Genomic DNA, 23,138 nt, shown 5'->3' with positions numbered 1-23,138 from the left:
GGGATAGCCTCAAGCCAGAGATTCTCTGTTCAGCCATGTCCACTCCACTAGTAAGCCCATCACAGGCAGTCTTCATTTCTGTTACAGTTTTTTTTTTCTTTTTAATTGCTAGCTTTCTTTTTGGTTCTTTTTAGGATTTTCATTTCTCTGCTTACATCTCCCGTCTGTTGTGTGCTGTCTGCTTTTATGCGTTAGATCCCTTAGCATGCTAATCAGGGATGATTTAAATTCCCAGTCTGATAATTCCAACATCCCCGCCGTTTCTGGCTCTCGTGTTTGCTCTGTCTCTTCAAATTGTGCATTTGCCTTTTAATATGCCTTATACTTTTCTCTGAGACCTGGATGGAATGTACCAGTAAAAGGAAGTGGTATAAACTGGCCTTTAGTAACATGGTGGTGAGGTGTGGAGGGAGGGGACGTGTTCAATGGTGCTGTGATTAGATCTGTCTTTTAGTGACTCTGGACTATGAACGTCACAAGCATTTCTCAGTTTTGTATCCCCGCAGGATGGCTAGACTGGGCTGGAGTTGGCTATTTCCTTCTGCACAGGCCAGTTAGACTCCGATAATACCCTAGCGGGTAAGGCTTTCATTAACTAGTTTCTCCTGAGGGCAGGCCTGGTTAATAAGAACTGAGTGCTCTAGGATATTTCAGAATGATTTTTCTCCTCCCCCTGCTGGAAGCACAAAGAGATTTTTTTCTCTGATATTTACAGTCAGAACCAAGTCAGGCTTCTGGAGGGAAAACTCACAAAAGTGTGGGTTTCTACTGCTTATGACTGGGTCCCCTGAAGAATTTAAGTCTCAGATTTATCCACATTGAGCCTCCAGTGATTTGTCAGTTACAATTGGTATTCCTACCCCATTGGCGTTGACCTTTGAGGAAGGTGGTCCTATCCCCGTGACATAAGAATCACTTCTCCAAGGTCACCCAGCCCCAATTCCAACCTGACACCTTTGACTCTTAAGTCCACCAGCCCCCGTGGTGAAAATGAGAATTGAAAGCAAGAGTCTCCATCATTTTCACTCTTGATGGGTCCTGTGCAATGGCGGACTGTTGTAAACTGCACCAGGCAAAATGGGCCAAGTCTCTGTGATTCAGACCCACTAAGTGAATTTTGCCACTGCAATTGCACATGGCATTGTAGCGACCAAGCCTCTGAGCAGACTCCAGGAATCTGCTGTGCAGTACAGAGAAGTCCAATACAACAGTACATTTCGTCATCACCGGAATGAGCTAAGCATTTATTGAGCAACCAACCACAGGTAACAGTCACTGTGCTCACCCCTGGACAGATGACCAAGACGCAAGAGCTAACTGGAAAGACCATTCAGAGACTTGGAAATAAAAACATGAGGCGCTACAAGATCACATGGCTGAATGAACGGGAGAGACGGAAAGAAACAAAACTTCCCCCATAGCATGGAGCTCTTGGGGAAAATTCACAAAGGATGGAGGGCAGTTGCTGGATTTTAAAGGGTTTAGAAAAAACGGAGGCGCTAGAAGTGGAGGATAAGGAGTCCAAGAAGGGGAAGAGCTTGAGAAGTGCATGGAAGGGGGATGCTTACGCTCTACTCAGGGGTCAGATGAATGAGTAAGAAACTCTAGCAGGGCTAGAAGGTTTGAGTGAACATCTCATTAGAAAATGTGATTTTTTTTTGAGCTCCAGGCTATTTGGAAATTCAGAGCTAACCTAATGGGACCCAAGAGGAAGCCATCCCTTTCTATTCCCTTTTTATGGAAGTTTGTTTGATTGAACAGACTTGAAAAGAAGGGTTGCTCTGAGCCCAAAGGAAGAAGGTAAAATCTTGTATACTTCTAGTTTTTGTCTAAATAATAGTACAGACGGTCCCTGACTTAGGAGGGTTCGATTACGATTTTTTGACTTTATGATGGTACAAAAGCAATACACATTCAGGAGAAACCATACTTCAAATTTTGAATTTTGATCTTTTCCAGGCTAGTGATACACGGTCCTATCCTCTCTCTGATGCTAGGCAGCGTAAAAAGCCTCAGCTCCAACTGAGCCATGCAATCTCCAGGGTCAACAGTCGATACACTGACCATCTGACCATCTGTCCCCATACACCTGCTGTTTTCCACCTTCAGGGCAGTATTCAATCAGTCACATGAGACAGTCAACCTTGATCATAAAATAGGCTTTATGTTAGATGATTTTGCCCAACTGTAGGCTAATGTAAGTATTCTGAGCACGCTAAATGTAGGCAGGGCTAAGCTGTGATATTCTGTGGGTTATGTGCATTGAATGCATTTTATTTTATTTTTTTAAGATTGTATTTATTTATTTGAGAGAGAGAGAACACGAGAGAAGGGAGGGTCAGAGAGAGAAGCAGACTCCCCACTGAGCAGGGAGCCTGATGTGGGACTCGATCCTGGGACTCCAGAATCATGACCTGAGCCGAAGGCAGTTGCTTAACCAACTGAGCCACCCAGGCGCCCTTGAGTGCATTTTAACTTATGATATTTTTAACTTCTAATGGGTTTATTGGGTTATAACCCATCATAAGTCAAGGAAGATCTGTAGTTAAAATGTGTACAGAACTTTAGCGTTTACATTGTAGCCTTTTCCCATTCCATAAATTCTCACGCCAACCACCACTGACAGCCTTTAAGTCTCTGCCCACCATTCCCGGGCCATCCTGTGGAAATGGTAATACACACACATGGGCACACAAGCACACTCACTCTTCCTCAGTCTCCCCACCCCCTGTCATGAAAGGAAGCCGTATGAGAATGGGGGCATTTTTTGGTGGGGTTCCACCCCCAGTGCCTGGAGCAGGACCTGAGACAGAGGAGGTCTCTATCAGTAGTTGCCAAATGTCTGAATGGAGCTTGATTTTACAGAGGCTCAAGAAGGTTAAATCTATGAGGAGAGAGAGAAGTTTTAGATCATGAGCTGATTCAGCTTTTTAATAAATTGGAGTCATAAGGCAGGTACCAAAGGGATGATTAATTTGTGTTTGGAGTCGGCAGAAACCCAATCCAGCTAAAACTCCTTCTGTAACGTCTTCAATATTACTAGTTTATACCACCACTCCATAAGTGGATATTTTTCTGATTTAAATTTAATGTCATATACGTGACTTTCTAAAGCCAGGGGGCATATGAAAAAAAAATTTTTTTAGGATTTCATAAAGGCTTTATGTTTTTAAACATTTTAAAAAGGATTTAAATGTCCTTAAAAATTTGATAATATTTAATCCCTTTATGATAAAGGGTTGGTTGGGTTGTCACTCTCCTCATCACATAGCAGAGCCTCCCAAATGAATACAGTATTTCTTGGTCTGTAAACTACAGCAAACATCCGTGTTCATCACCACCTCTGTCTGAAACCCTGCCACTGGTGTCTCTCTTCTCTCAGGCTGTTTCTCTTTCTTCCTTCTCATTAAAAAGCAAAGCAAAACAAAACAAAACAAAAACCTATGGTTGCTGAGTGAATTCTCTCTTTTGACTGTGTTCCACGTTCCCTGTTTTTAGGCGAGGTGTCTGAAAAGACAGGTGCTCCATGCTGGGCAAATGCAGACTCTGAGAAGAGACTTAGGCAGCAAGGGACTCTCACACCTTCTCGAAAAGCAAAATACAAAATGCTCCCAATTTTGGGGTCATCTTTTATTTTTTTCTTTCTAAGCTTTTGGGTAGTAATGTTACCTTTGTGGCTTGTTCTCAAAAAATGCAGCGGGTTCTCATCACTTCCAAATGATCAGTTCGTCCTTTATTCACCAGTCTAGCAAAAACATCAAGCTGAGGCCATTTTGCTTTTAGCCTCTGCCTGAGGTTTTGAAGGGCGCTCTCAGACAACTGCCTGCCGGCTTTGCCCGTCATGGTCACGGTCATGGTGAGGGTTACGTTTGTATCCTCGGATCACGGGAAAGGGAGCTGAGACAGACAAGGCTATGTTATTTCTCGTCTTTGAGCTGCTAAGTGCATAGCCTTGATTCAAACCCAAGTCCACCACTCCCTCTGGTGTGGCTGAGACAAGAATCAGGAGGAGGAAACGTCACAAAGCATATACCTGATTAGTCCCTTTCAAGTGTGTCAGACTGCATTTTTTTCAGAAAATAGCCCCAGCAATATTTCCGGTTCCACATGCTCTTTCAGAACCGACCATACTTCCCCACAAAGAGGTGGACTCTATTTCCACTCCCTTAAAATTGATGAGGGCTCTGTAGCTGCCCTGACAAACAGAATGTGGTAGAATTGACTCTGTAGATTTAGGGTCTGAGTCCTAAGAGAAAATATGGCTTTTCCTGGCTCTCTTGTTCTTGAAACACTAGCCCTCAGAAGTCAATCACCATGCCATGAGGAAGCCCAAAGTAGCCCACACAGAGACCACATGGAGAGGGCACTGGGAAGAGAAACTGAGGCCATCAACTGATAGCCAAAATCAACTGCCAATCCCCCAGCAGGGTTCCTAGACATCATGGAGCTGGGACAGGCCATCCCTGCTGTGCCATCTGACGTCCTGACCCACAGAACCCATCAGCAAAATACATGGTTGCTCTATGCTACAAAGTTTTGAGGTAATTTTCTTCCCAGCCAGAGTAACTGTAAGAGCAGTTGGGTAGGTAACAATGAATGGCAATAGATAATGATGAGTTTGACATGCCCCCCAACTGTTTATTTCATCCAGAGAACTGTGGAAATGTAGACCTATTAGTAAGTTTTCTAAAGAAAGGGCCTGTTAGCAGATACTCCCACAACTTGCCTTTATATAGTGGATAAACCTAGACAGTTTATCTAGGTTCTGGCCAAGCTCCTTTAATTTCCTGAAGACATTCAGCCCTAATTTTGTTGTTAAAACATCTGCATATGGCCTTATTGGCCGTTGGCAGAAATACAAAAGTTTATTGGGGTGTATTAATGTTTATGAGAGATTGCTTAAAGATTATTCAACCCCTTACTTTCTTTTCTTAAGTTTCAAACCTAATCAAACTGAACCAATGGAAAAATCAGACAGAATCAATTTGGTCTTCACATAAGTGCTTTTACTTGATTGCATGAGGTTTGGCATTTTAGCCCTAGCATGGAAGACACTAGAAGAAAAGCCACATTCAACATGCTACTACATTTACCACAGGAATGTTGCTGTAGACAAGATTCATTATATTACACCCTTTAAAAATGAATACTCCCTACAAAAACTTTTCCTTGGAAAATTGTCCCAGACAAAGCTATGTGCTCTCATAAGCAACTGAAGCGCATTTGTGAACAGCACACAATGCATCTTGTCATTGTTTTTACCTTTACTTCCAAAGCCAACTCATCTTTAAAAAGTGTCCAAGATTTGTCATTAATTCTACCCCCAAGCTTTATTTTACCATTCTACCCTCTATTCACTATCTGTTTTTAATTGTTGTGTTCTACATGTATGTTCTCCACAAACCTATTTGGAAGGTGGTGAGACATATGCAAATCTCTCCAGATGTGTAAACTGGCCCTTTTATTTTTGTACACACATGCACACCCAGAAGGAGAATTTTTAAAGTAACTCCTATAATTTACTAGAGAACATACCGAACTCATGGATTAGGGCTGTTGATGACTCAACAAAACTGAGCTATACCCGTTACTCATGTTATAAAGTGTAACTCATCTAGTTGGGGAAATATCTTATCATAAGAAGGACACAATTTGTCTATTTCTTCATTTGTATTTGCCACCCTTGACTCCACAGGTTCCCCCCAATAACTCAGAAAATATCTCCCAGGGACACAATGCTGGAAATAGCATCCGGGACAAATCTTAAGTCTCATCTCTAGCTCATTGTCAAAACCAACACTCAGAGAGGAATTACAGGGGTCGTTGTCATAGATGGAGCTGCAGAGATCAGAGATTTAGTCATAAAGTACGCAAGTACTTATCTGAATTAAGAAAAAAAAAAAAAGGAGGAGCCCTGGCTGACTGTGAGCCCCGATGACCAAATTCTCAGCCCGAATTTGGGCTGGAGTCCGGTCTCAGCAGAGGGTGGGGCTCCCTGAATCTGTCATCTGCTCAGCTCCCCTGCTCTGGGTGAGTCACTATTCCTTTTTTCTCTTCCTGCTAAACTCGACCTCACCAGCAGGCAGCTGCACCAGCCCTCGGCTCTCATGCTCCTGGGAGTCACAGTGAGTCAGGGAGTGAGACATGCACCCGGACCAGAGATCTGGGAACACCACTGAAGTCCCCGCAGTGTCCAGTCAGTCAGTAAATAGAAAGCAGGTGGACCGCTCACGTGCGTGTGTCAAAAAAGACAAGTGGTGGTGCACTGGTCTCCTCTGCCACATTCACAGACAGGAGCATAGCCACAGGGAGGCTCCAAGGGGACCCCACATCCAGCCGACGGGCCTCAGGACTAGAGGGGCTTCAAGTGGCATTGGACATGCACAGTTGCGTTTCCACGATTGAATTTGGCCCTCATGAAAGAACGTGTTGCTTTCTACACTGCTCTGGGACTGCCAGTTTTGAATTCGGAAATTTAGCTCAGAATAAAGTCCAAGTTAGGACACGTGTTTTCTCAGACAGATGGACAACAACTTGTACTGTGTGTTTTATATGCAAAGCAGACCCTTGGTGTAAATAATGCCCTTCTTACTGGTGGGTACTCATAAAATGTGCTTGGACACCCACTTCCCTGAATTCCAACTCTAGTCCTCATCGCTAGTCTCTGGACCTGAATGGTGTAAATGTGGGTATTTCCATGTACGTGAAGCGCATAGACTTCTCTTGGCTGTGTATTAATTTTCCATCCAATCAGAGGACATTAAGGCAGACTCATTATTTTTTTTCAAGGCCTTAAGAGATCACAACCATTCTGAGACAACAAGAAAACAGCACAGAGTTAAAAAACCACAATGGTTGGGGGTGGGGCACCTGGGTGGCTCAGTTGGTTAAGCGTCCAACTCCTGATCTCCGTTCAGGTCTTGATCTCAGGGTCATGAGTTCAAGTCCCGAACTGGGCTCCATGCTGGGCATGGAGCCTACTTATAAAACTAAAAGAAAAAGAAAAAAATACCACAACGGTGGGAAGTGCCTGTTCCTCAGTTTCAGCACCGTACTGAGGCGTTTGTGTGTTGAGATGTGTTGGCAGGACGGGAGCTCCACAGACCACGCTGAAACCTGGGGCAAAGGGGCAGAGGCAGCTTGCTTTGGCCTTCAGACTACAGGGTGCCCCTTGTGCCCCACATCCCTGCTCAGGGCTTTCCTGGACTTCAACTCAGTTGTTCCTACAATACTCTGTGAGGCAGGCTCTGATCATTTTCTCTCGCTCCCCACTTCCTCCCTCTCCTTCCCTCCTTCCTACTTTCCTTCCTCTTCTCCTTCCTCCCTTCTCTTCTTCCTTGTTTCTTTTTTTCTTTCATTCTATAGTCAAGAAAGAGAAGAGCATGCAACACTTCCTAAGATCACATGGGAGTAAGGGGAGAACCAGATGCAAACCCAGGCCTCTCTCCAGCCTTGTGAGGCAGGGACTTAAATCTTTCAGGCCCCAAGTACAGGACCTAAAAGAGCTGCCCCCACAGGCAGCTCGTCTCTCTCCATCACGTAAACTCTGCTCATGCGCCCACCGTGCTGAAGATGTATCGCGGCTGGAGAGCCCTTTGTCGCTCTTGGAGAAATCGTCTTCTTTGGCAAACAGCAGTAGATGGTGAGAACCTCTCTAAAACAGTCACAGTGGGACCCAGAAGATGACATGCTCCTGCTTCTTAGCAAAGATTTGCCCGGCCACGACTAGCCTGCAAGCCTCACTTGACTGAACAATGCTGGTGACCATGGACCAATGGTTTCCCTGAAGCATGAGAAGTCCAGGGAGAGTCCTTCCTCCCAATTTGCCAACAACATGAAAGGCAAGCTAGTAAAATATGATAAAGTGTATTTACAATGGTTATACGGATGAGCGGGTTATACGGATGAGCGGATGCCAAGTATGAGGCAATCTTCAGTGGTTACCCACGCTTACCTTCTTTGGTCCCGGTAGAATGGAAGGCACTTCGATACCAGAGTACAATGTCGATCTTAAAAATGTTGTAGAGGTACATGACAGACGCTGTTGCACCTACCAAGGCGAGAAGCCCTCCTATCAAGTAAGCTTGAACATTTGGAGCTACAAATGACAGCAAATAAAGATATAAACAAATAATAATGATAAAACAAAGAGTCAACTCTATGCTTTACTTATACAGATCACATTACAAATGCCAAATGGAAATGCGTTAGAGGTCAATGAGGATACCGCTTAAATATTTTTTTACAGTTAAATATAATAGGTATATGGGAGTAGAATAATCTGGTGTGGCCCATGAATTTCAGAAAGCAAATGTGCTCTTGGGAACCTGGGGAGGGAAATTCTGCAGAAGCCTAGCTCCTGATGGGGCTGGCTGGAGGGCATGAGGCCTGCTCTCAAAACACACACGGCCAGGTCTCACTGAAGCCAACTCTACTAGACTCTCCCGAGGTAGAGCCTTGAACATGTTTACTGGAAGACCTTTCCCAGTGGTTCTGTTGCACATTCCTGATTATTCCACTGTCATAACTGCTTTCATGGGCACTCAAAATTGAGCAGCAGGACACCTGTCATAAATAAAGAGCCATCAGCTGCCTCCCCTGAAAGCCAACTCTGTTGTCTCCCAAAGACTGCCCTAGAGCCAAACTCCCCCCTCAACCTCTTTGTGCCAACAAGGTCCAGGCCGGGGGCCTGTCTGCAAGGCACAGTCTCCGAAAGGGCAGAAAGGGTGTCTATCCCTGCTCTGCTTTGCAAACACGCTGCAGAGCAATTATGGCAAAAGCTGTGGGTGGGAGATGACCAAGAAGCAGAACCAGTTCCCCTGGAATGTCAAGTCCCTGAAAACAGGCTCCTACACATCCCAGAAGAGGAACAGTACAGTTTGCTCCCTTACCACAGCCCAAAAGAGTGATGCCATGGAAGGAGGCTCTAAGGAGGAGAGAATTTGGAAGGAGGAAGAAGGACAAAGGAAGAGAAAGTCTCTCTATTCTTAGAATCCACCGCATACACCACTGCCTTCATCAGCTCCTTCCCGATGCTCCAGTCTCCACTAAAAGGTGTGCATGTATGTGTGTGTGTAGGGGGGGGTGGTAAAAGGGGAAATTCTCTTTTCTATGAACCCTCCCAGAGCACATTCATTTTTTTTTTAAATACTCCCCAAGGAGTTTATCGTGACCTGCCCTATGTCACACCATGTTGCAAATAGTTTGAGGTCCAAGACATCCCTATGCACGGCTGTATGTCTTTAAATACAATAAAGCACAATAACTAAAACACGTTCTGGGTCAACAGAAATAGCAATGCATTGATTAAGTCCCAGCACAACCAAGTGGATCTGCTCTGCACGCGGGTGCCCAATCTGATCCTGACCACCTGTTTGAGCCTCTAGCTTCTATTAGATGGATTTGCCCTTCTCTCCCATCTTTCCACTTCTCTTTGTCCTTCCCCAGATCTTGGAGCAACAATGCCACCTCCCACTTTGGGAGGTCCCAGGTCTGGGAAGCTGTAATGTATAGACTTCAGGGACCTTGGTACTGCAATGGTCACAATAAGAAGACCATGCCCTGCAATATTTATGAGATTCATAAAGCCCCTGGTAAGTAGACAGGAGCGATGGCTGGCAGTTCTTGAGTTCGTCACTCATTGCCTTCAGGAGCATTGATCCCCTGCTCTGCTCTGGAAATGAGTTTGAAACCAACAAATTCCAAACAAGAAATTAATGCTGAGTTTCCCTACTGAATACCACTCTGCTGCCTCACACCAAGTGTCTCCTTGTCATCATTTTGAACCTCCTGAACAGCGTGTACCCCACCAAACCATTACCTGGGAGTTTTAAAATAAAATATGCTGCTGACACTCCGGCGTGACAAATGAAAGGATGACCATAATCTTCCATTTTCACTTCCAAGAAAGTTATGTTCACTGTGTAAAAAATATGTTTCTGGAAAGAAATGTGGGATCTGTGAAAGAAAGGAACCAACCATTTATACATGAGGCATAGTTGCCCAGCATAGTGTATCATCTTCAGTCTAGAGAATAAAATTCTCTCTCTGGAGAACACTTCAGGCCATCACAGTTACCCTGGGAATGCTTCACGGACTAGCTCGGTGAGGTGCGTGAGTCGTGGCCCTTCCGGATTTGCATTTTCTTCTGGACGGCGACAGACAGCATCCTCAGCCCTCCAGAGCCTTCCTCTGGTTGTCTCCACATAGGCTCACTTATCTACCCTGCAGGGCCCAACATCAGTTCTTCCGCCCTCGCACTAGTGAATCTTGCTTTATGCCACCCAATTTATACCACCACAAATTGGGTTTCTACCACGCAATTAGTGCAGGATTAAGCCCTGTCTCCCCCAAGAGTCCCCATGCTGCTCCCTGCTTTGCTACTGGAGCCTTGAAGATCTATGGCTCATGATATAACAAAATCGGAAGGAGGCTAGTTTTAAGGACTAGCTGAGAGAAATGGATTCTGTTGTGTGAGTCCCATACTTGATGTGTTGCCTCATCTGTCTAACTAGGATGTGGGAATGTTGATAAGAAGAGCCCCTCACACTTCTCTGAAGCGGAGGTAGCCCTGCCGAGCGCTGAGGAGATCTTTGAGAGACAAAGCCAAAAGGAGTGATGAGGGGTCAGTGAGAAGCATCTAAAAAAAGTAGTACTAGCGCCAAAATAATGTAAAGTGAGGAAATTCTTGTCGGTTTTCAGGGAAGGCAGAAAAACACAACACCTACTCGGATCCTTCTCTGATGCGTTTGGATTCACTGTAGTAATCATCCACCAAGGTGTTATTGACTCTCCAGCAGCGGAGATTTGTATTATCCCTTGTGTCTGTGATATTGCAGTCCACAGTAAGGGGAGAGCCTATAAAATCAAATTTATAAATGTTACATGAAAAGCCTACAAAAAAGTGATCAGCTGCACAATATCCTTGAATATCTTTTGATTACCAAAAATTCACCCTGGAGGTCAATGTTCCTCTACTTTATTCTCTCCCTGGACAGAGATGATAAGGGACAAGTTACCTTCCAGAGTGTCTACTGTACAGAGATATCCATGTGATATCCAAATACCACCAGCTTCTGGCCAATGCCCTCCCCAATATCAGGGACACAGATACTACCACCAGTCTTAGGAAACTTAACAAAGAACTTTGCAAAGTATTTCACAGCTTAACAATAACCCACAACCCTCGGACCAAGTATTTCACACACACTGTCTTCTTCAGTCTTCCTATCTTCAAAACAATCCTACAATCAGGAAAGAGGAGGTAATGCCCATTTTACAAATGAGAACGCTGAAGTTCAGAGAGGCTGGTGACTTGCCCAAGGTCACACATGAGAGCAAGAAATGAGACATGAACGCTGGTTTTCTATTTCCAAATCCAGTAATATTTCTACTTCACCAATCGTGACCCCTCTCCTGACTCCACCACACACATTCACAAATTATTAATAATTTTCTATTTTTATTTGATTTTTCTATTTATTTTCTATTTTTATTTGATTTTGTTCCACGAGCCTAATATATCCCATCTATTTACTCTACATAAAAAATGACTTTATTTCTACACAGTCTACTTCATGTTTCTTTATGCTAGGTGGAATTTATTTCTTCTAATTTGGTTTTTTTTGAAAGATTTTATTTATTTATTTGAGAGAGAGAGAGGGAGAGAGAATGAGAGAGATCACAAGTGGGGAGGAGAGGGAGAAGCAGGCTCCCCGTGAGCAGGGAGACAGATGCGGGGCTCGATCCCAGGACTCTGGGATCACGACCTGAGCCGAAGGCAGAAGCCCAACCAACTGAGCCATCCAGGCGCCCCTAGGTGGAACTTATTTTTTTTTTTTAAAGATTTTATTTATTTATTTTAGAGAGAGAGAATGAGAGAGAGCACGAGAGGGAAGAGGGTCAGAGGGAGAAGCAGACTCCCTGCTGAGCAGGGAGCCCGATGTGGGACTCGATCCCGGGACTCCAGGATCATGACCTGAGCCGAAGGCAGTCGCTTAACCAACTGAGCCATCCAGGCGCCCCTAGGTGGAACTTATTTTTTAAAAAATCATGAACTATAACACATGTATAGTAAAAAGTATAGAACATAAATGTAAAGCACACATCCATACCACCTTCACCCTGTCAGGAAAACAACATATTGCCGGAACTCCAGAAGCCTCCCACATTCCCCTTGCCTACTTTATACTTTATCACTTATGCATTCACTCTTGAACTGTAGCTTCTGTTGCCTGCATTTTGTTTGTGATGCTGATCCGTGCTGCTGCATGCAGCTGACTCCCTTCAGATAAGAGAATGCACTAGCACTTGTTTATTTCTTGTACAGCTGCTATGCACACATCTGCATTGTTGTAGTGTTTGCCTCAGTGCATAAGGCTGCTGTGAGCTCTCCGCTGCATGCCTCCCGGGGCACGGTCCACACCTTTCTTGTATACACACCCATGTACGTGACAGTGCACGTGCCTCTCTATCTACCAGTAAAACCGGTAGATCTTAGGTTATGCTTATCTTCAACTTTAAAGGAGATGCCGAATCGTTTTCCAGCGCAGTTGTACCGATTTACCCTTCCACCAGGAGCGTGGGAGAGCACCTGTTACTTTACCTACTCAGCAGTATGTGGTGTTGTCAGTCTATTTATTTTCACCAGCTCGATGTGTGTGTTGGGACATCACACTGTGGATTGAATTTGCATTGCCCTAGACTGCACTGCCGCAGCACATTTTTAGACCTTCACTGGCCATGTCGATACCCTCTGTTGTAAACTCTCACAGCGGTCTGTCTTGCCTTCTGGTAGGTTGACTTGTCTTTCAATAAACGGAAGTTACTATGTTTACCGTAGTCGTACTTATCAAATTTTACCTCAAGACTAGTCATTGAGTAGCATGTCTTTATTTTTTTTAATCTTTCCTTACCCCAAATCATGAAGGATCTTTTTTCTAGAAATGCATCATTTTGACTTCATTAGATCTACAACTCACTGGAAATTGTTTTTATAAATAGTGTGAGAAAGGGGTCAGGTTTTTATTTTATTCTGTATTCCATCCCACTACCAAGTTCCATTTATTGAAAAGGTCACACCTTCCCCAGAACAGTGTCAACCTTGCCAAAATCAAGTGTGTTTTATGGTGGATCTATTTCTGGGCCTTCAATTCTAACCCGTTATCTATCCTTGCATCAGAACTACACTGTCTAAACCACGGTAGCTTTTTAATAAATCTTGAAATCTGGTGGTACAAATCCCCTCAGCTAGTCCTTTTTCATTAAAAGTGTCTTGACTATTATTCAGTCTTTACTTTTCCATACCAACATTATAATCAACCTATCAAGTTCAGCAAAAACTAAAATCTGTTGAGATTTTGGCTCTCCCTCAAAACAAAGGACATATGTTTAAGAGTTCAGTCTTGTGTTGTTTCTTCTAAGGGCTTCTAAAAATAGATTTTTAAAAATCAGATTAGGGACATTCCTTTACATTCCTGGTTTTAAAAGCTGTTTTTTTTTTTTTTAAATAATAAATTCCTAGTTCAGGTGTTCTAAGGGACTTTGCTGTATCTATGAATGTATTTTTTCTTCTTTAGTTTGTTAATGTAAAATAAAAGGAAGACTTACCTGATATGAAGCAACTTGGCATTGCTTCACGCAAGCCCAACTGAGCCGCAATGTATCATTCTTTGGGTATGCCGATAAAATAAATTTGCTAATAATGTGCTTAAAATTTTTCATCTGTGTTGAGGAATGAGACTGGCCTGAAATTTCCTTGTCCTTGTTGGGTCTGAGTGTCAAGATTTTCCTGACCTAATAAAATGTGTTAACGACTATTTCTTCTTTTTCTACTTTGCGAAAAAATTTGTTTAAATCCGTCAAATTTCTTTATTAAATGCTTTGTAGAGTTCACTAGTAAAGCCAAGTGCATCTAGAATTCTGTTTGTGGTAAGATTTTACATTTCTGGTCATATGTCTGTTCTGAAATCTGTATCTTCTTGTGCCAGATCCTTTGTGCTGATTTTTATGGAAACTGCCCATTTCTTTTAGATTTTCAAATTGTTTGGCACTAGGTTTTCCAGAATATTCTTTTATGACCTTTTTCATGTGTACATGATCTATGGTGATGGCCTCTTTTTCCTTCAGATTGTGCCCCCTCTTTTCTGAATCATTCAGGGGGTTAGCAATCACATTCTACTTTTCAAACAACGAACTTCTTTCTCTGTTAATCACTCAATTGCATGTTCATTTACTATTTCACTATTTTCTGCTATTACTGCTCACCTCATGTCTTCCATTTCTGTTGGATTTATTTTGCTTCTCTTTCTGTCCTCAGCGGTGAGCGTGCAGCTCATGGATATTTCAACTAGCTTCCTTTTCTAATTCAGACTATCAAGTACGTTCTGATCAAATCTTTGTATCCCGCCAACCTCGGTGTAATCTTTTCATGAGTATTCATTGTCAAATTATTTTTTGATTTCTATTTTTATCCATGGGCTATCTGGAGGGACTTTTATTTGACTGTTTTCCAACCTATGCAGTTCTTCTAATTGTCTTCTTATTGCTTATTTCCAACTTCAGTGTCTTATGGTCTGAGAATATACAGTTTATATGATTTCAATCTGTTGGATTTTGTTGAGACTAGTTTTATAACCCAACATATGGTGGATTTTATTAAACATTTCTTTTTTTTATTTCTTTTTAAAGATTTTATTTATTTGAGAGAGAGCAAGCACGAGCTGGGGGAGGGGCAGAGGGAGAGGGAGAAACAGACTCCCCGCTTGAGCAGGGAGCCCCATGTGGGGCTCAATCCCAGGACCCTGGGATCATGACCTGAGCTGAAGGCAGACACTTAACCACTGAGTCACCCAGGTGTCCCTTTATTAAACACTTCATTGTGCTTAGAAAGAATGTGTAATCTGTAGTAGTTGGGCTCAGGGCTCTATAATATGAATATTAGGCCATTTGTTGGGCACATTTTGTTTGTCGTGATAGGGTGTTCTGTTTGCCTTGTTCTACCAGCTACCTTGCAAAGTGTCATTATTATTATTCCACTGTTAGTATGGACTTACTTTCTTCCGTAATCCTGAACTAACTCTCTCTCTTTCTGCACGTGTACACACACACACACACACACACACACACACACACACACACTTCTAAGGCCATGTTATTATGTATCTACAGGTTCACCATTGAACTTTTAATCATTATGAAGTATCTCTGTTTGCCTCTAATAATGCATTCTGCCTTCAGATCTACTTTAATATTAGTATAATTATACCAACTTTATTTTGGTTAGTGTTTATAGCATATACCATTTTCTAGTCTTTTCTCTTCCAGCATCTTGTAAACAGCCCAGAGTTTTGATATCTTCTTTCAAATCCAGTATGACAATCTTTATTTGGAGCATTTAGTCCATCCTGTGATCGGTGATATATGTACGTTTAAATCAACTATCTTATATATGTATATTTTTTATTTGTAGCATCTGTCTTATATCTGTCTTTTCCTTCTTGCTGTCTTTTGATTCCTTCTTTCAGATTCCTTCTTCCTTCCTCTTGATTATTTTTTATTATTCCATATAAAGCTGTATTTTTGAAATTATTATTACTTTAGTGTTACCCTAAATATTAAAGCATAGATCCTCAAACTTATCAAAATCTGATATTATTGATTATTTCTATTGTCTTCTAAGAGAATGTAACATATTAGGATGCAATTGCATTTAACCTTCTCCCAGCAGACAGGCAAATGCAGTTGTGAATTCTAATTTCATATATATTTTAAACTCCATGAAGAACCGTCCTCATTATTGCCTCATTCAGTCAAGATTCATTTGGATTTATTCACATATTTATGCCAACATTCACTCCTTCCTTCCCTCCTACAAAGCTGATTCACGATCTAGAAACATTTCCTCCTGCTTAAAGAACACTGTAGTAGCTCCTTTAGTGTAAGACTGTGGTTAGCAAATTCTGTCATTTTTAGTTTGTCGTATTTTCACTGACTATAAAATTAGCATTTTTTTTCAGCAGACAACCTCCATTATTTCCATCAAAAATTCAAACAGTGAACTTACTGTTGCACACAGAGGATTTTTTTTTCCTTTTTTCCCTAACTTTTAAGATATTTTCCTTTGTTTTTCTGCAGTTTCACTTTGGTATTTCAAGGTATAGGTTTGCCTTTATTTGTCCTGCCGAGTCTCCTTAGCTTCTGGCGTCTTTGGATTAATGTGTCTATCAGTTTGGAATATTCTCAGATTATCACCTAAATAATACTGCCTCTGCTCCCATTTTCTCTTTTCTCTTTCTTCTGGGATTGCAATTACATACATGTTAGCTCTGGGTATCCTCTCTCTCTAACCTCTGTACTTCATATTCTTCTGTCTCTTTGTGCTTAATCATAGGCATTTCCTCCTGACCTATGTGTTTTTGTTCAGTAACCCTTTTTTCAGATGTCTCATATGCCATTAAACCCTTTATTGAGTTTTTGGTTTTGGTTACTGTACTTGTCAATTCTGATATTTTATTTGTTCTTTTTCGAATCTGATATGGTCTTTTTTATTTTTATTTTTTTTATTATTTTTTAAAATTTTATTATGTTATGTTAGTCACCATACAATACATCATTAGTTTTTGATGTAGTGTTCCATGATCCATTGTTTTCGTATAACACCCAGTGCTCCATGCAGTACGTGCCCTCCTTAATACCCATCACCGGGCTGATGTGGTCCTTTTTAAAAAGTTTGCAGTTGTCTTTTGAAAACGGCAATCATGTCTTTTCCTTTCTTGCATATAATAAGCAAAATTAATATCTATCTATCTATCTATCTCTGGGGCCCTGGGGGTCTGTTTCTGTTATATGTGGTTTACCATCTAGAATTTACTGAGTCAAAAGTTATTTGTGAAGGTTCTGAATGCATATTGGCATTTCCTTCTACAAAGTTTATACCAGTCCATTCATTTATTTAGCTATTTAGCAACTATTTCTTGAGCATCTGCTTTGTCCTAGAAACTGTTCTGAGCACTGGTGATATAGGAAGGAACAAACCAGACAAAAAGCCTGCTCCTAAGGAGCATTGATTCAAATAGAATTAGAGATACCAGGACAAAATATGTGAGGTAGTGATAAGTACTTTAGCAAAAATAGAGAGAGCTCAGGGGATAGAACATGATGGTGAGTGAGGTGTGCTACTTTTTGTTTTTTAAGATGTTATCTATGTATTTCAGAGAGAGCAAGAAAGAGAGCATGAGCAGAGTGAGGGGCAGAGGGAGAAGTAAGCTCCCGCTCAGCTCGATGTGGAGCTCAATCCAAGGACCCTAAGATCATGACCTGAGCAGAAATCAGATGCTTAACCATCTGAGCCACCTAGGCACCCCAGAGGTGTGCTGTTTTAATGTGGTGGTCAAGTGAGATGACATTCATTGGCGACCTGATGGAAGTGAAAGAAGGGACCATGGAGCTGTGTGGGGAAGAGCATTTCAAATAGAAGGAACAGCAAGTGCAAAGTCCCTGAGGTGGAGGTGTGCTTGGGATGTTCAAGGAACAGCAAGTGTACCAGGGGTATCAAGTGCGAGCTTACCAGTGTGAGCACTGGCAAGGGGAAGTCAACCATGGAAGGCCATGTTGGGAATGCAAGGACTTTGAATTTTATTCAAGTGAGTGGGAATTTAATTCACTGAGTGAGATGGGAAACCATTGGAGAGCTTTAAACACAAATGTTTTAAAGGGAGCGCTCATATTCATAGCCAGTAATGTATTAGAACACCCTCTATATTATCCTTGCTAATATTTGGTATTTACATTTTTAATCCTTACCAATTTCATAGATGCATATCATTTTTTGTGTACATTTCTTTCACTGTGGATGAATATATTTTCATATTTTGTTAGTCTTTTTTTTTCTTCTGTGAATTATTCATTTGCCTCTTTTGGATTATTCCTTGTCCTTGGTTTGTTGGTATTTAATGATATTACCTGTTTTTTGATGTCTCTGTTCCAAACATTCTCTCCTAGTTTGTGATTCACATTTTCACTTTACCATTTTTCCTGTATACAGATAGTTACAGTTTTTATGTGAGTCTAATTTTTAATCTTCTGTAATTTCTTCCACTGATTTTATGTGTAGAAAGTACATCATTCTGAGGTTAGATATAAATTTATCTCAGTTTTTAATGGTACTTCTGTGGGTTTATTTTTATATGGAGTTCTTTGATTCATCAAAAATGTATTTTTATGTCTGATATGAGGTAAAGAATGAAATACATATTCTTCACATTTAAAAAGTTACACTAATATCACACATATACTGTATCTCTCTCTATGCATTTTTAAATGCCACAAATCTTTACCAAACTGTTGTATATTGTAGGATATGCTTATTATTTTCCATTATGTTGCTTTAATCTTTCTATTTGTATATAAATACCAGTATTTACGTACTGTTGCTTTATAATTAAACATACTTTACTATTCACTAGAAAAGATCTCTATTTCTTCTATTCAGTTATTTTCTTGCTAAATTTTTCCAACATTTTTCAACATGAATTTTTAAAATGCTTTGTCAAGTTTTAGGACATTCAATGAAATTTAACTGGTTTTATATTAAATATGTGTATTAATCTGCCCTTAGTGATTTCAACAGCTTTGATAATTTTACTCACCAAGTTGTACTTCAATTGAATTGTTTTTTGGATAAATGATTTTAGGAATTCTTCCTGCATATCCATTTGTTTCTGCTAAGAAATCATACCCACATGAAATTGCATTAGAATCATGTATGATACATTCCCACCTATTTATCCAATGACAGTGCAAAGAAAACGTGGCACTGAGCAGGCCTTTAATAAGCATGAGTCAAGGAAAGACAAAAACTCATGGCACGATAAACTACCACTTCATAAATGCATATTTTTAAGCCAGAAATAATTGAATGCTAAGGGAAAACCCTAAAAGCTGGGCTACCAGGAGAGTTCGCTTCGCCGTTCTATATTCGGTATAAATATAAACTGACGAGATCGTGTAATAAAATCTTATTACCTAATAATCCAAATACAGTTTGTAAACAGTGGCTCTAAGCCAAGCTCCGTTCTAGGTCCCAGATAGAGAGAGAGCATGAGCCAATGTTTTATCTTCGGTCCCGCTGCTCCATCCTCCATCCCTGCTTTTCCATATTCTTTACATCCTGTCGTCTTCTGTCCTTCCTCGGCTCTTCCATTCCTTCACCCTGCTGTAAGACTGTCTTTCCTTGTGTTGACTTCCCAGCCCTCTGTTTTTCTCCACTTCTTCCCTTCCCCCATTTGCCCACCAACATCTAGCAATCACCTACCTAGCTCCACATTCGTCCTCTATATTTGGGGTGGGATGCAGAGACATTATAAGAGGGAAGCTAGGAAAATGCAAAAACATGTGTCCTGTATAATGACAATACTATGTGCACATTCTACAAACGATTCAAGTTCAGTGTGTCCCAAACAGAGGTCATCACGGGCCAGTGATGTACCACTCTGCACTAGATCACACACAGCTCAAATCTGGAAGTCACTCTAGGCAACAGTTCTTCTCACCTCTTCAAATTATCAATCATGAGACCAAACTAATTTCAGCTCTTAACATTTCTCTGTGTGCACATCCTTCTTCATGGCTAAACCCTCTATTTTCCACTCTCTGGTCTTTCATTTGTGCTCTTATTCATATCCACTTCTTCCATGACCATCTAAAGGACAAGGACTTTGAAAGTTGCATCTCCAGACCTTTCTCCAGACCAGGACCAGGCCAACTTGATATCTCCACATGGGCACCTCCAAGTACTCAGCTTACCCATGACCAAACTCATGATCTCACTCCTAAATCCAGTTTTCCTCCAGAGTTACACTATTTCGTTGAATAATATCATCATCTAGTCTGTTGCATATACCAAAAGGCCTAGCTCCCTTAACTTTGCCTCATCCCTTATCCCATATTCAATCCAACACCAACCCCTGTGGGATTTACCTCCTCAGAAGCCTTGAATCCATCCACATGTATCCCTCTTCAGTGCCACCATGTTGCCTGTGCCTACCTGATATCTCACCTGCATTTCTGTACCTGCCTCCTCCCTGCCACTCCTAACTCTATAGGGATCGTTCTGTGCACAGCAGCCACGCTGAGCTTTCTGGAATGTAAGTTACATCGTGCCACTCTCCTGCTCTCAATCCCTCTGGCTGCGTACCACTCTTCATAGAATAAACTCCATACTCTCTGCTTTGGATTGCATGCTCCTACCAGTTCTTGGCCCTGATTACTTCTCCAGCCTCATTGCCTCACATGACCTCCCCACTCAGCATTGCTCCGGCCCCCCTGCCTACTTCCCATCATTCACACATACCACGGTCTATTTTGTCAAAGGGCTCCTTCAATCTGGAAAAATCTTGCCCACTCCATCACTCAGTTAATGCGTCCTGACCGGCAGCGTCACTATTATCAAGAAGCTTTCCCTGACCCTCTGCCTTCTCAACAGGTCCTTGTCTGTTCAGTCTTATACTTTCCATTCCTTCATGGCATTCATCTCCTTGGTTATTACACGACTCACTAGCAGATTATCTGATTTATCTCTGCCTCCCTTCCCTGCTCAGACTTCAAAGCTCCATCAGAGGGGTGATCATGGCGGCTTTCCTCCTTCTCTCTACAAAGTGCAGAACCTGGCCTTATTAGGCACTCAGTAGAGAGCCACTAAATTACTGCCCGAAGAAGAATCCCCTGCCACTTCCACTCAAGTTCAGATTATCAGCACTCTTATCAATACTGGGTATTGCAGCAGCTGCCAAAGTGGCCTACAGGCTTCAAGATCCTCCTCAACTCTTGCTCAACCATCTCAAGACTGGTCTTGTCCATCACAAACACAGCCTCATTGGTCTGCATCCAAGGGCTCTTCAGGGGCTGCATGGTAAAGCCTACATGTAATTGGCCCCCTAAACCTTGACCCTATTTAACTCCATGGCCCCAGCTCCCACCACTCCTTACCTCATGCTTACGTTTGCTCTAACAAAATTAGTTTTAGGTCCAATACAAACTATGCTGGTAGACACTGCTATGCTTTGTCTTATAGTATTCTCTCTGCTCTACCTCACTCTTCACTTTTATAAATTTGATTCATCCTTCAAAATGCAGCTGAAAAGCCATTTCCTCTTGGAAGCCTTCCAAGACAATTTACTTGCCACCCCTGTGGCTAATTCTGATTCTTTCCCTGGTCCCCCAGACACTATCTATAACTCTATTTATAACTCTATCCTTACTACATAATGTGAAAATGATTCATTTATATCTCTAACTCCACTACCACCAGGCTGAGAGCTTCTCAATAGAAGAAATGATGGGGTTTTTTTTTTTTAAGTTTTTAGTTATCAGGTTCCAACAATTGGGGCATATACTAGATCATAAATAAGTGCTTATTGCAACGACATGAAATATAGACTATTGAACTCAATGACCTCTTGAATCCCTTATGGGATTTACTTGAGGTAGTCTTCATTTTGCCTTTCAAAGAATTCCTCCAGCTACCAGTGGAAAACTAAGCATGATAAGTCATCAACCATTCAGTTATTAAATGGGTCTGTGCCTAGTCTAGTCCAGGGGCTAGGTGTGGGAGATTCAACTGTGAACAAGACAAAGATCTTCTTTGCCTACATCTGGAGAGATAACAGGTAACATAAAACCCAAGAGCATAAAAATCATGAAATGTGATACAATTAATTTTCTTAATTAAAGAGTTCTGGGTGGGAAGCAAGAAGCCACCCATGCTGGACTCATGCCCCAAGAGAGCCACACCATCAAGAAATTGCCAGGTACCACCCAGTACAATGAAGTCTGACAGACATGATGGTCCAAGTCAAAGAAATATTCAGTTTTCAGTTCTTTCCATTTAGATGAGTCAACATAGAAGACAACTGTCTACTGACAAAGGAGCAAAAGGCAACGTAGCAAGAACTCCTTGCTGAATGTGTTGAGAAGAAATGATGTTCATCTGGGCACCGAAAGCCTTTGTCCTGGCCCTGTTTCTGTCACTAACCAGCTTTGTAAGCTTCCTAAGTCACCCCCTCCTGGGTCTCTATAAAATTAATGGCTTAAGCTAAATTATCTTTAGGGTTCCTTCTACCCTGAAGATTCTGTTTTCAACTCCAGGTCATATGTTCAAGCAAACTGGCTGCTCTGGGTTGAGAGCTGATGCCCCACGAGCATTAAGTATCCTGGAGCCCAGTTCAGAGACCTTGAACTCTGCATGCCCTGGGCGGGGGGGTGGGGGCAAACCTGGAATGGCCCACCAAAGTAGTCACACCAATGGTGGCTGAAGGAAATAAGAGTAACAATAATATCTACCACTAGATGAACACTTATACTTTGCCAGGCACCCCAGTACCCACTTTACATACATGCTCTCATTTAATTTTCATACCAAGAGTGTTAGGTATTCTGTTTTTCCAGATGAGGAAATGAAACTGCTCATGCTTTTTGCCCTCTTCTTTCTACCCTCTGATTCTAACAATGGCAAGTCTGAGAGCCTGCAGACCCTCAAAAAAATCAAGATCAGGAATCACTGCTGCCCAAAAAGCCAGCCATCTCGCGCAAAGCCAAGAGGAAGCCAAGGCGATGGATATGAGCATACTTACCAATATTCACAGTGATGCTGTTTAAAACGGTGTACTGTTTCCCTGTGTGTGTCAGTCGGGCTTGACACGCGTAGCTCCCTCTGTCCTCTGCTGAAACATTGCTCACTGACAGCTTTGTTTCCCAGGAAATAAACCGTTCTCCTTTAATCTCTTCACAGCCCTAAATACAAAAATATACGTACATACATAAATTAATTCAAAGAGTATTTTGGTGTATCAGTTACATTTCTAGTTAGCACCATCCTATGAACCGCGGGGAGATGCAAGAAACGTAAGTGATCCCCAGGGTAACTTAGAATCTAACTGAAGATGATATCTATATCTATAGATATCAATAGGTAGATAGAAAAATAGATAGATAGATATCTATAGATTTGACAAAGAATATGTTACAGGCTACAGTGAGTAGTATAAATATTAAGTCTAATGGAAGTTGAAAGGAAAGAGGCCTACGTGAGCTAGAAGGCAGACCACACAGAGGAAGATTGCATGGGCCCACAAAGGAGTGTG

The 23,138-nt window shown here is 41.8% G+C and overlaps 1 protein-coding gene across 1 annotated transcript in view; it reads right to left on the bottom strand.

Annotated features, from left to right (window-relative positions):
* The window catches only part of IL1RL2 (interleukin 1 receptor like 2), a 38,696-nt gene that overhangs the window by 3,747 nt on the left and 11,811 nt on the right, over positions 1-23,138 (bottom strand). The window contains exons 4-8 of the mRNA XM_027623862.1: positions 22,629-22,788; positions 18,648-18,722; positions 10,728-10,857; positions 9,821-9,957; positions 7,955-8,098 (exon numbers count right to left, since the gene is read on the bottom strand). Of these exons, the coding sequence (XP_027479663.1) occupies positions 7,955-8,098; positions 9,821-9,957; positions 10,728-10,857; positions 18,648-18,722; positions 22,629-22,788 (646 nt within the window). The remainder of the gene's footprint in view (positions 1-7,954; positions 8,099-9,820; positions 9,958-10,727; positions 10,858-18,647; positions 18,723-22,628; positions 22,789-23,138) is intronic.

Source organism: Zalophus californianus, chromosome 8 (genome assembly GCF_009762305.2).
Source record: "Zalophus californianus isolate mZalCal1 chromosome 8, mZalCal1.pri.v2, whole genome shotgun sequence".
In the NCBI taxonomy this organism is placed as follows: Eukaryota; Metazoa; Chordata; class Mammalia; order Carnivora; family Otariidae; genus Zalophus; species Zalophus californianus.
This window is presented reverse-complemented; position numbering and strand designations above follow the sequence as displayed.